Genomic DNA, 13,919 nt, shown 5'->3' with positions numbered 1-13,919 from the left:
AAAAAAAAAAAAAAGAATCCAGTGCTCAACTTGCAGGAGTTGCACTAGCTGGTTTTTAAATCTTGAAATCAGCCATGGGGAAGCCCTCACACCACAGAAACTGGCAAAAGCTACAAGTCCGAGTTTCCATGTCCTCACCCCAAGGCTGGTTAACTTGGTTAATTAGTCAGGACGCTGCTGCTAAACCCATAGGGTATTTGGAGGGTTCTGAGCACGTGAGAGGGGCCCTGGTAGTCGCTGGTGTAGGGTTGCTGGGGGTATGGGCATTGGGGGTGGGGAGGGAGGTTCAGCCAACCACGCTCAGCTATGCTGCAACCTGAGCTGATTCATCCACCTTACCTCCTCCCAGACCAGAAAAGAAGTCCGACCAGCCCATGTGTGAGGAGCATGAAGACGAGCGCATCAACATCTACTGTCTCAACTGCGAAGTGCCCACCTGCTCTCTGTGCAAGGTCTTCGGGGCGCACAAGGACTGCCAGGTGGCTCCCCTCACTCACGTGTTCCAGAGGCAGAAGGTAACACGCCCTCCTGTCCCTCCTCCAAAGCGCCTTCCAAGTGCGATTGAAGGAGAGAGGCCCACAGGCAGGACCATAGGGCCCCGAGGCTGCGGGGGAGAGGAGGGTGTTGGCAGAGCTGGAAGGACTGCTGCATGCCCGGGAGAATGGTGGGGAAGGTGAGAGAGGGAAGGGTGCAGGAGGTCAGGAAGGGGTGTGGAGGGGAAAGGTCGCTATTTTTCCACCATTACAGGTTTAAGATGAATACTATTATGGGGCCCAGTCCCAGCTCAAGCTGCTCAAACACTGAGGTTCAGCCCATAGGAAATAAAAGGATAACTTCTTACTCCAGTCTCAGAATATTTTTCTTTGTTCATCAACCAAAGATTCCTTTGGCCCTCCTCAAGGCCTCTTCTCCCTCATTCCTAGATGGTGGAGTTACAATGACTGGCATTTTGTTAAATGTTTCCTTAGGCTAGTCCTCATGCCTGGGTTAAACTGACCCCCTAGGTCAGCCCAGAAGGCCTCCTTTGGGTCTGACACATGCCACCCTTGCACCCCCTACTCCAGGGCCTCAGCATCACGCCCTCATTATGAGCAAATATGGGGTGTCCCAGCTTATCTCTAACCTGCCAGCCTACAGCACACAGGCAGGTAGGAACTTACCCATTTGATGCAAGTGAACGAGGGGTTGTGGGCTCAGCGAGCTGTGGCTGAGTCTTAGCATCTAGGATTTGAGTAGCTCCATATCTCAGCTTCTTCCTCTAAGAATCACAGATTACACAGTTAGTGTTTTACTGACCAAATATAGAACAGGAATCAAATTTGGAAGTCAAACCTTTGGGTGACACCAGTTACAACCAGTGAGTACTAACTGCTAAAGAAGCAGGATTTAGCAAAATAGCTATACAGTTATTTATTGTTCTATCCACTTATGACTTACCCGCCTTTTCCTTTTACTTGCTCCTCCCCAAAGTCACAGCCTATTAGAACTGAATGGTACCTGGGTCACACCATTCCCCTCAGAGCCTTGAGACCACAAGGGATGGACGGAGGCAGGCTGACAGGACTTCAGTTCTGCTCCTGTTTGGCCAGAGCACCATTATTTGATCCATTGGGATTATATATTAGCTCCCATTTGGAAAAAGGGTTCTGCAGCTTTAAAATGTTTTACAACCACTGTTCCGGTCCAGTCTTCTCACATTATGTGTGAGACAAGTAGGGTCCAAACTGATTACATGGTTTGCCCAACATCACAGAGAAGCTACAGGCAGAGTTGGACCAAGCATGTAGGATTCCTGAGTCCCATTCATTCCCTAAGTATGAATAGTGGAATCGCTTCAGGTCAAAAGAGCCTGAGAGGAATTTTAAGCTAAAAAAATGTTTTCCCCTAGAAACAGTGAAATGTTAGTTTCAAATCTGTAATGACTGAGTCTAGTATATTAGTATTTGTTTGCATCTAGCACAGAGAAGGGTGCATCACAGGTATTTGGTGAATAATGAAATATTTCCCTAGTAAAACTAATCCTGAAGGCTTCCTGGTGGTCCAGTGGTTAAGAATCCACCTGCCAGTGCAGGGAACATGGGTTCGATCCCTGGTTGGAGAAGATCCCACATGCTGTGGAGCTACTAAGCCCATGTGCCACAACTACTTCTCATGCTCTGCAGCAAGAAAAGCCACTGCAATGAGAAGCCTGTGCACCACAACAAAGAGTAGCCTGCACTCGTGGCAACTCGAGGAAGCCTGCATGCAGCAACAAAGACCCAGCATAGCCAAAAATAAATATGTAAATCTGAAAACTGATTCTGAGCTGCACTATAATTCAAATAATTAAAGGTCCAAATAATTCATGTTGGACCCCTGATGTCACATATCGGTCTCCATTCAATTTATAAACAGTTCTTAGAATTATTTAGCTTGAATGTGCTATTCGCTGTCTATGGCCTATAATTCAGTGTTCTTAATGTTTTTTGGCAGGGTCACCGTCTTCATTAAGAATTTGAGGAAAACTGTGAAGCTTCTTCCCAGACAAATGCATTTCTACACCCATCCTTCCAGGATTTTATTTATAAGATTAGGAGGTTCTCAGACCTCTCAGCCTCACTGTTCCTCATTAGGGGGTTCCGTGGACCCTAGATTGAGAACTCATGAGAATAGTACTAAGATGCACCCATAATCAGTGGAGGACTAGAAAGCCCCTAAAATCTTGAATCCCTCTTTTCTCTCCAATAGTCCGAGCTCAGTGATGGCATTGCTGTCCTAGTGGGAAGCAACGATCGGGTCCAGGGGGTGATCAGCCAGCTGGAGAGCACCTGTAAGACGATTGAGGTGAGTCAAGTGGCTTCAAGGGAGGTAAGCCACGCCTAAGCTCCTGGGGTTTTGTGGTTCCCCACAGAGTCGGACACGACTGATGCGACTTAGCAGCAGCAACAGCAGACACAATCCTAGAAATCCCTGCTCCAACATTTCAGTCTTTCAGAAGGGAGGTATAGAATGACCTCCCTTCTGCATGCGTGCATGCTAAGTTGCTTCAGTCATGTTCAACTCTTTGCAACCCTATGACGATAGCTCACCAGGCTCCTTTGTCCATGGGATTTTCTAGGCAGTGGTTGCTTTGCTCTCTTCCATGGGATCTTCCTGACCCATGGATTGATCCCATGTCTTTTATGTCTCCTGCATTGCAGGTGGGTTCTTTATCACTAGAGCCACCTGGGCAGCCCAACCTCCTTCCTGATGTGTCTCTAAAATATTCACCTCCTGGCACAGGAAGAGAAGATACCCCATGAGGCAACAAGGCAGATTTTACCACATTCATCAATGTGGTGGTTACATGTTGTGTTTCTTGGGAAACCCCATTTTAAAGGGTTAGCTACAGAAATATCAATTTGGGGGCTTCCCTGGTAGTCCAGTGGTTAAGACTCTGAACTTCCAATGTAGGGGTTCTGAGTTCAATCCCTGTCCAAGAACTAAGATTTCACCTGCCACATGGCATGGCCAAATTTAAAATAAAAAGTCAATTTCCAAGTAATGACAATGAGTGTTGTTAAAGCAAAAATTTTTTGTGGATATCCAAATGGTCTTAAGAAATGCTGTTTGGTACTTAAGAAAAGTCATGTGCAGATCTGAGCTGCATGGTGGTGTTGTTCAGTCTCTAAGTCGTATCCGATGTTTGCAACCCCATTGACTGTAGCCCACTGGGCTTCTCTGTCCATGGGATTTCCCAGGCAAGAATGCTAGAGTGAGTTGCCATTTCCTTCTCCAGGGAATCTTCCTGACCCAGGTATTGAACCTGCGTCTCCTGCATTGGCAGACAGATTCTTTACTGCTGAGCCACCAGTGAAGCCCAGTGTTCCATTTACCTGTATTCTTACAAAATGTGTATTGCTGTATGCATGTCTTTTAATTTTATAAATGGTATTTGTTGTACTTCTCATTCTGCTTAATTTTTTTAAAACTAAACATTATGCTTTAAGATCCATTCACATGTACATTCATTCCTTCAGTTTTCTCCTGGGAAAACAGAACAAAGTATCCATTTTATAGAGTTTAACCATGAAAAGTTAAATAAGCATAAGCATAATGCTTATCACAGTGCCTGGCATATGGAGAGCACCTGATAAATACCCTAATCTGACCATTTTATTGCTTGAAAGGTGAATTCTATCAAAAGATAAAGGCCTGTTCCTAGATAACTCCAGGACATCATCTCATTTTAGGTTTACACATCACTGAAGTCAGGATCCTCTCTTCTCCTTACTCATATTCCTGAAAAGACTCATGATGGATTTGGAACTGGTTTATAGAAGGAAAGTTTCCTCTTGGTGAAGAGCTCAAAGAGATTCTAAAATGGACAAACTTTTTTTTTTCCTTTTTCCTTATTCCCAGAAAAGGCCAAATACGACTTTATCATTAGGCCATGAATCAGCACTTAGTATGGTACCACCCTGAGTCTTGAGTCTATAAATAGGAGTGTGTTGCTTGTGGGCAGTGAGTTCATCTCTATACCCATCTCTACTCAGACCTTCATCAGAGACCTCCATCAGGGGAATGGGCTTTCTGTCTGGATGTTGAGGCTGGAAAACAAAAACAAGAAAAGCCCTGGGTGACACACTGCCCTTGAGCAAGTTCAAAGGTCTTCGCTCTATTCAGACAGCGTCAGAGGACACTGAGGGCAAGGAGGGACTTGACGGCAGGTTTTCCTCCTGGAGGGGGTGGGCACCATCCTTCCCTAATTACACGCCCTCTCCCTGTGGGGCCACGACACCTGCCCTTTGAGCAGGTTCCTTGTGATGTCTAATTTTGTCCCTAATCGTGTAATGTCTTGCAGGGTTAGGCTGGGCAAGCACCCGGCCTAGGACCAGCCCCTGAGATGCTGAGCTTACAGTCAGACCCACTCGGGATTCTTGCTTTACAAATCACGTGTGCCACTGATGTGAGCTTGAGTGGACACGGGAGTGGCTTTCAGATGGATCGCAGTCATGAAGGGCAGTCTGAACTGCATTGTGGGGAGTGGCGTTCCCTTTTTGCTGTGGGCTGAAGGTAGATGGAGGAACTATGGTCTTTTTAGTCCTCCTGGCTCTGAGACATTCTCAGAGCTCGTGATGGCAGGTTGTTGGAGGGCATTCTGGGCTGTTCTAGACAAGCCCAGCATGATCTAAAGCTGTATTTACCTCTCCAGACCTGGAGCTCTTCTGGGACGGACTGGGACAGGGGAGGGGGCTGCTGGTGGGGGGTGGAGAATTGTACTGCCTCAGGAGCTCTCTGCTTCCAGAAACATGTGCTTGGTTTTCATTCCTCATTCCTGGAAAATGTTCCTTCCCCCTTGTCTTTACAAAAGGCATCTATCCTGTTGTTCTTTGATGTTCAGTTGTGTCTGACTCTTTCGACCCCATGGACACACCAGGCTTCCCTGTCCTTCACCATATACCAGAGTTTGCTGAAACTCATGTCCATTGATTTGATGATGCCATCTTGTCCTCTGTCATGCCCTTCTCCTCTTAACCTCAATCTTTCCAGCATCAGGGTCTTTTTTAATAAGTAAGCTCTTTGGATCAGGTGGCCATAGTATTGGAGCTTCAGCTGCAGCATCAGTCCTTCCAATGAATATTCAGAGTTGATTTCATTTAGGATTGACTGGTTTGATCTCCTTGCTGTCCAAGGGACTCTCAAGAGTCTTCTCCAGAACCACAATTCAAAAGCATCAATTCTTCGGCACTTGGCCTTCTTTATGGTCCAACTGTCACATCCATACATGACTACTGGAAGGGTCACCAGAAAACCAAGAGAGCAGACTATTTGCACTAGCCCTCCTCAGGCAGCCAGGCTAGAAATAATCTTGTTCTATGTGGATGCCCATCTAGCGGAAACAGCTAAAAATATTTGATCTTGAGCTTTTCCGGTATCTGAAAACTACCACCTTTAATAAAATCCTCCAATGATTTTACAATGACAACAAATCCATTATATTTCCAAAACAGTGATTTTTTTTTTCTTTTTTTGGCCGCACCACACAAGCATGTGGGATCTTAGTTTCCTGACCAGGGACTGAACCCATGTCCACTTCATTGGAAGTACAAAGTCTTATCCACTGGACTGCCAGAGAAGTCCCTACAAAACAGTGGTTTTATCTGAACAGCTTTGAGACAATGTCCATGCAGTTTCAAATATGAAGTAATGAATATAATAACAATCATTTTAATAAGCAGGCCAGAATTTTTAAAGCAGCCTAACAGATGCTTGAAGAACATATTTCAGAGGTTTGAATTTTAACTGTGCCACTTAATGATATAACCTTGGGCAGTTACTTCTGCTTCCAGTCCTTCACCTGCCTCATTGGTACAGGAGGGTTAATAAACTCTTTACAGTGTTGCTGTGATCACTAAGTGGGATAAGAGGCACATGCTGGGGGCTCCCAAAGTGTTACCTTGTATTGTTCTCACACTCTGCTTGGAAAGAGCACACTTCACCTAATCATGCTAATAATCATTGAGCATCTTTTAAATGGTGTTCAAATAAGGCTTCAAGATCTTGACCAATTACAATGGCAGGGTGAAGCAACTCCCTGCAGTAGGAAAACCTGAAAATGAATGGAAGTAGATATTAGCTCTATGCTTTGCGGCTTTGTGATAACTTGAAATATTGGCGACAGAGGGAGGCCGGGCCCCTTCCAGGAAAGGTGCCAACTCTCCACAGCAGACTAGAGTGAGATACAGCTGCTTGGCTGGGCTTGAGCTGGTCTTGTGGTTTCAGTGACTTGAGGGGCTCAAGTCAGGGCTGGTACACCTGACCCTCAGCCTTTGGAGGGTTTCTCAAAGATCTTCTAAATGATCTGGCCTAGCCCAGAAAACCTCTAATGCCAGGAACACCTTAAGTTATAGCATAATTATTCTTCCGACATGAAGTGGGTGGCAACACCATGTGGTGTCCTGAGACCCCTGGCCATTGAACAGAGTTCTTCTGCTAATACTTCACAGAGGTGCTGAGCTGGTGGGGGAGAGGCTGAACACCAGTTTATGTCCCTCAAGGGGTCGTGGTTTTCTGTCTGCCCCTTTTCTAGGGAAGCCTTTCAGAGACCAGGGTTATCATCCTATAGTCTGCATTTATGGGGCTTCTCATGTGCTCATGACCAGAATTGGGCTTTACCCATGAGGGGTTGGCCTTGAATTCTTCAGGAGAATCATCCTACTTTAATATAGTTTTTCTTGAGCATGATTAACCTACTGTCTGATTTGGGGCAGGTGTCGAGGGGAGAAGGAATGAAATCCTGTTTGGCTTAATGAAGGTAATTTGGAGGTACTGTATGTCAAATGAGGCTAGGTGGACCCTTCCAGACCCAGAGCCGCTGTTTTGAACAAAGGTGTCTAGAAAGTTGAGGAATGTGGTGGAGATATGAATGGGCTAGGTCGAGTCACAGTTGCTCAGTGACAAGTGGAGGGCTCAGAGCTTATCTTCAGCTCTATTTTGGTCACAGAGTCATGCGCCTTACATGGCAAGAGCAGTAGACACAATGGTCTTAGGCTTTTCTGTCATGGCCATGGCACAGTCCCAAGCTGGGACTGACATCACTGGGCTAGAATGTATAATTCACATTTCAGTGGTGTTGATGATCATTCTGAAACTTGCCCCATGTGGAAAAAAGTGTTCTATGTATAAAGAGGCACTTCACAGTCTGAAGACTCCAAATATCTCCACATTTACCTAAAGTTGTAGAGCCTTTGGAACTACAGAGTCAGAAGAGACCTTAGCAATCATCTAAGCCCATCTCTTATTGTACAAATTAAAAAAGCAAACCTGTCCTGAGTTAAATGTTGTCCCTGTAATTGCCTAGCTATTTTTTTTCCTAGCTTTTTTTTGCTATTTTCTTTTGAGTGTTGAATGAAGAAGAGATTTTGAGCATCCACTTAAATACATGCCTTTGGAAGAGAACACGGTATTAATAGAAACTTGTGAGGGCTGAGGACTCCTAAATACAAGTCATATTTCATTCATCCAGTTGTTCAGACCATGTTCCTCACATGTACATTGTATACCATATTCTGACACACAATGCTTTGAAATAGTGATGAGATAAACAGAAAAAATGTTCCTGCTCTCAAGAAGGGTTTATTCCAGAGGAGGAGTTTAGACAGTAAGACAAACAAATAAGATTGTTTTCAGAGAGGAATAAATGCCAGGGGAAAAGGTGAGCCAATGGAAAAATTATAAGGCCCCTTCAGACAGCTATTTTGCCTTTTTGCATTTTCTTTTCTTGGGGATGGTCTTGATCCCTACCTCCTGTACAATGTCACAAACCTCCATCCATAGTTCTTTAGGCACTCTGTCTATCAGATCTAATCCCTTTAATCTATTTCTCACTTCCACTGTATAATTGTAAGGGATTTGATTTAGGTCATACTTGAATGGTCTAGTGGTTTTCCCTACTTTCTTCGACTTAAGTCTGAATTTGGCAATAAGGGGTTCATGATCTGAGCCACAGTCAGCTCCCAGTCTTGTTTTTGCTGAGTGTACAGAGCTTCTCCATTTTTGGCTACAAAGAATATAATCAATCTGATTTCAGTGTTTGACCATCAGGTGATGTCCATGTGTAGCATCTTCTCTTGTGTTGTTGGAAAAGGGTGTTTGCTATGACCAGTGTGTTCTCACGGCAAAACTCTATTAGCCTTTGCCCTGCTTCATTCTGTATTCCAAGGCCAAATTTGCCTGTTACTCTAGGTATCTCTTGACTTCCTACTTTTGCATTCCAGTCCCCTATGATGAAAAGGACATCTTTATTGGGTGTTAGTTCTAGAAGGTCTTGTAGGTCTTCGTAGAACCTTTCAACTTCAGCTTCTTCAGTATTACTGGTTGGGGCATAGACTTGGATTACTGTGATATTGAATGGTTTGCCTTGGAAATGAACAGAGATCATTCTGTCGTTTTTGAGACTACATCCAAGTACTGCATTTCTGACTCTTGTTGACTATGATGGCTACTCCAATGCTTCTAAGGGATTCTTGCCCACAGTAGTAGATATAATGGTCATCTGAGTTAAATTCACCCATTCCAGTCCATTTTAGTTCGCTGATTCCTAGAATGTCGACGTTCACTCTTGCCATCTCCTGTTTGACCACTTCCAATTTGCCTTGATTCATGGACCTAGCATTCCAGGTTCCTATGCAATATTGCTCTTTACAGCATCAGAGTTTACTTCCATCACCAGTCACATCCACAACTGGGTGTTGTTTTTGATTTGGCTCTGTCTCTTCATTCTTTCTGGAGTTATTTCTCCACTGTTCTCCAGTAGCATACTGGGTACCTACCAATCTGGGGAGTTCATCTTTCAGTGTCCTATCTTTTTGCCTTTTCATACTGTTCACGGGACTCTCAAGGCACACGGCTTGGCTCATAGTTTCATTGTGTTCAATAAGGCTGTAGTTCATGTGATCAGATTAGTTAGTTTTCTGTGATTGTGGTTTCAGTCTGTCTGCCCTCTGATGAATATGGATAAGAGGCTTATGGAAGCTTCCTGGTGGGAGAAACTGACTGAGGGGGAAACTGGGTCTTGTTCTGATGGGCAGGGCTGGGCTCAGTAAATCTTCAGTAAATTTTCCAGTAGTCATGTATGGATGTGAGAGTTGGACTATAAAGAGAGCTGGGTGCTGAAGAATTGATGCTTTTGAACTGTGGTGTTGGAGAATACTCTTGAGAGTCCCTTGGACTGCAAAGTCCATTCTAAAGGAAATCAGTCCTGAATATTCATTGGAAGGACTGATGCTAAAGCTGAAAGTCCAATACTTTGGCCAGCTGATGCGAAGAACTGACTCACTGGAAAAGACCCGGATGCTGGGAAGGATTGAAGGCGGGAGGAGAGGACGACAGAGGATGAGATGGTTGGATGGCATCACCAACTCAATGCACATGAGTTTGAGTAAACTCCGGGAGTTGGTGATGGACAGGGAGGCCTGGCATGCTGCAGTCTATGGGGTTACAAAGAGTCAGACACAACGGAGCAGCTGAACTGAACTGACTGACTGAATGAAAAGTTAATGATAAAACCTAATAATTCTGCTTTGATTGACAGGCTATCTACTTACTCTTTAGTATATGATCATCTATTGTTGATTTTTTTTCCATGAAAAAGCACCCCCTTGCAGTCACACATCTTATTTTTTATTTGCACTAAAATATAAGAATGGCTAAAAATTAGAGCCTGTCAATTTTAACATGTCTATAAAGGCAACATCTAAACAATGTTTTTAAGATAAAATTTGTAGGTTACCTACTTGCTTCTAAAGAAGAAACCAAATGACTTGATTTTTTTTTCTTTTCATCTAGATGTTATGGCATTGGTTAGAAATAGTCTACCTATCATTTTATCATTTCCATGTGAGCAAAATAGTATTCCCTTTATATCCTCACCCCTTTTTGGTATATTTTACCCATACTGACTTCTCTCTAAAGACGGGATGGATTTGTGTGTGTGTGTGTGTGTGGCTGCCCCACATTGCATGTGAGATCTTAGTTCCCAGACCAGGGATCAAACCTGTGCAAAAAGCAGTGGAAGCACAGAGTCTTAACCACTGGACCACCAAGGAAGTCCTGGGATGAATTTTTACTTTCATTAAGGTATTACAGATATCTTTAATTTGTTCTTCTATATAAATAAATATAAATGTTACTGTCTCTGGCAGAACCAGGAGGAAGGTCAAGTTGCAGTCATAGGCTTTGCATCAGAAAATGCTTGAAGGCCAACGCCTAGTGTATTTATGATGGAAGTTACTTCAATTGTTAAACACACTCATGCAGAAACACATGTGTGTGGGCGTGCATGCACACACACACCACACTACACTATACTCATAGGAACCACAGGCATCATATTTGAAAAAGTGAAAGTGTCAGTTGCCCAGTTGTGTCACTTTATGCAACCCCATGGACTCCTCCGCCAGGCTCCTCTGTCAATAGCATTCTTCAGGCAGGAATACTGGAGTGGGTAGCCCTTCCTTTCTCTAGGGCATCTTCCTGACCCAGGGATTGAGCCTGGGTGCCCCACATTGCAGGCAGATTCTTCACCATCTGTGCCACCAGGGAAGTCCAAAATATTTTTAAAAGTAATCTTGAAAGTTCGGAAAGTATACGTCTTGATTCAGTTAGTACACAGAAAAATGGGGGAGGTACTCAGCCTGGAACTGGGCTTAAAGATACACGTCTTTTTCCTCAAATAAATGAAAAGCTATGACAAAAACAAGGAGAAATCTTTGAGGTGGGGACCTTTATTTCATGAGCAGAAGACAGAAACACGGTTGTAGTCATGCTTTTGCGTGTGACAGCTGTCCTTTACAGTGTGCTGTCTGCCAGCATTTTGATAATGCAGAGGTTCACATGTTCTGCATTCCATTTTTAGGTTGCTAGAAAGACTCCGCTGAAAGCGTTCCAGGTCCACATTTACAAAGGCACAGTGGATGTGACATCAGAGCAATCAGTATCAGTAGCAACGTGGCCTCTGAGAGTGTTTTGTTTTTTTTTTTTCCCCATAGCATATACACCTGTTCCCTAATTGCCTTAGGGGGCAAGTTGATAAACTGAAGTGTTTGGTGTTCACTGACTTTCACGGCACTTTGAAAGTCTCATAGCCCAGAAAGATGGAGGGTTGACCATGCTAATATCTCATGTGTTTCTTCTACCTCAGAGTATGTGTGAAAAATAGAATTTCAACTTCATGGAGTGTTTCTATTTCTCATTTGAATATGACATTAGGTTAACCTGAACATCTTAAGTGAATTTCTAAAACTTTGTAAGTACCATTTTCATAATTCCAAAAAATAAGCATGTGTTTTTCCCATTTCAGAAACAGAGTTGTCTAATTCTTACATGTTTTACATAGAATTATATAAAGGCACATTCAGCAAGAGGAAAAAGAAAAAAAAAAACAAGTGAGGTTTTCCTCTTAGAAAGTAGAAAGTACAATAATTTCCCTCCCATCCACCTGAACGCTGGGAAAGTATGACAAGTGTTTTGATCTTACAATGCTTGATACCCAGTAAGCACTTAGGGAATCTTGTTAAAAGAATTATAATGAATGTGCTTCTGAAACAATTTGAGGTTTCTTGCCTGTAAACGCCTACCTTTAGCTTTCAGCACGGTAGCTTTGTGAAGAGGCATATATTTAGTTCATAAGTGGTTCACATACATTTTTTTCAAATTAAAGCAAATCACAGCTATTTGGTTGGAGTAGCAAAGACCCAAGAGCTCAGAAACCTTGGCTATATGTGAGGCATCAATGCTAAATGGCAAATGACTTGAGAAAGTGACTTAACTCGGCTAGGTTTCAGTTTCCACATGAGTGAAATGATTGGTTTGGAGCAGGTTACTTCTGAGGGTCCGGGCTTCCCAGATGGCGCTAGTGGTAAAGAACCCACCTGCTAATGCAGGTAGACGTGAGATGTGGGTTTGGTCCCTCGGTCAGGAAGATTCCCCTGGAGGAGGGCATGGCAACTCCCTCCAGTGTCCTTGCCTGGAGAACCCCATGGACAGAGGAGCCTGGCAGCCTGCAGTCCATAGGGTTGGACACAACTGAAGCGACTTAGCACACATGCACTCACTTCTGATCGTCCGCATAGCTTCAAAATTCTACAACTGAATGACTCAAATTAAAGAAAATGGAATCTAAATTTCACAAACATTGACACAGTGCCTATTGTATGCTAGGCAATATTATGAGTACTTTACACCATATATAGTCATATAATAATAAAAAAGTACACGCTGTGCATGGGGTAGCGTTTTGGATACTGTAAAGTACAAGCAAATGATAGTTGCTGTTAAAATGACAGTAATTTTATTAAGGGTCAATATAACACAAATCATTTTTTAAAAGCAGACTAAAGGGCTTCCCCAGTGTCTCAGTGGTAAAGAATCCACTTGTCAATGCAGGAGACACAGGTTGATCCCTGGTCCAGGAAGATTCCCCATGCTGTGGAGCAACTAAGTCCATGAGCCATAGCTACTGAGCCCGTGCACCTAGAGCCCGGGACCACAAGTAGAGAAGCCACCACGATGAGAAACCCATGCACGGCAACCAGAGAGTGGCCCCTGCTTGCCACAACCACAGAAAAGCCTGCTCGCCAACGACGACCCAGCACAGCCAAAAATAAATAAATAAAATTATTTAATTTTTTTTAAAGAGCAGGATATTAACAGAAATAATATGATATAGGAATAAAGTAGTTGTTCCATTTAAACCACTCAATGTTAGATGGCTGACATAAGCTATCTAATTTTTATCTGGCTAAGAGAATACTTAGTCACTTATTTGACTAAGAGAATCCCACCTGACTGGGATTTTCAGGTGGCTTAGTGGTAAAGAATCTGCCTATAATGCAGGAGACACGGATTTGATCTCTGGGCTGGGAAGATCCCCCAGAGAAGAGCATGGCAATCCACGCCAATCTTCTTACCTGGAGAATCCCATGGACAGAGAAGCCTGGTGGACTACACTCCATGGTGTCACAAAGAGTTGGACACGACTGAGCAACTAATCCACCACCACTACCATACTTAAACTCATTCCAAAGCAAGATATAAAACTATTATATAAACCACCACCACTACAACACTTAAACTCAGTCCTGTCCACATTTAAAACCATGTCTATGAAATTCTCCACTTACAAAACACAAGATCTATGTCCCAAGGCATTCTCAGGCCTGGAGTAGTTCTTAAATATTGCTACTCTGCAAGTAAGGATGAGGACATCTTTTTTGAGATCTCAGGGCCATTCATCAACCAAATTATTATTCCTCTATTCCCAGTAGTACCTAACCCAAATAAACATCTGCTGCCAATTATATCTGAAGTTATTTGTTTCATTATAGTTAATTGATCTTTGTTGTGTGCTCCCAAACCATGACAATCAACATCTTTTTTTACTTCACCAGGAAAGGACA

At 43.5% G+C, this 13,919-nt stretch overlaps 1 protein-coding gene across 5 annotated transcripts in view; it reads left to right on the top strand.

The window, feature by feature from the left end:
* The window catches only part of TRIM55 (tripartite motif containing 55), a 45,285-nt gene that overhangs the window by 7,872 nt on the left and 23,494 nt on the right, over positions 1-13,919 (top strand). For all 5 annotated transcript variants that reach the window (XM_010848474.1, XM_010848471.1, XM_010848473.1 and 2 more), the window contains exons 3-4: positions 350-515; positions 2,728-2,823. In XM_010848474.1, coding sequence (XP_010846776.1) covers positions 350-515; positions 2,728-2,823 — 262 coding nt within the window. The remainder of the gene's footprint in view (positions 1-349; positions 516-2,727; positions 2,824-13,919) is intronic.

This window comes from Bison bison, unplaced genomic scaffold (assembly GCF_000754665.1).
Source record: "Bison bison bison isolate TAMUID 2011002044 unplaced genomic scaffold, Bison_UMD1.0 scf7180017864267, whole genome shotgun sequence".
Taxonomy (NCBI): Eukaryota; Metazoa; Chordata; class Mammalia; order Artiodactyla; family Bovidae; genus Bison; species Bison bison.
The sequence above is the reverse complement of the archived record's forward strand: the minus strand, read 5'-3'. Positions and strand labels throughout refer to the sequence as shown.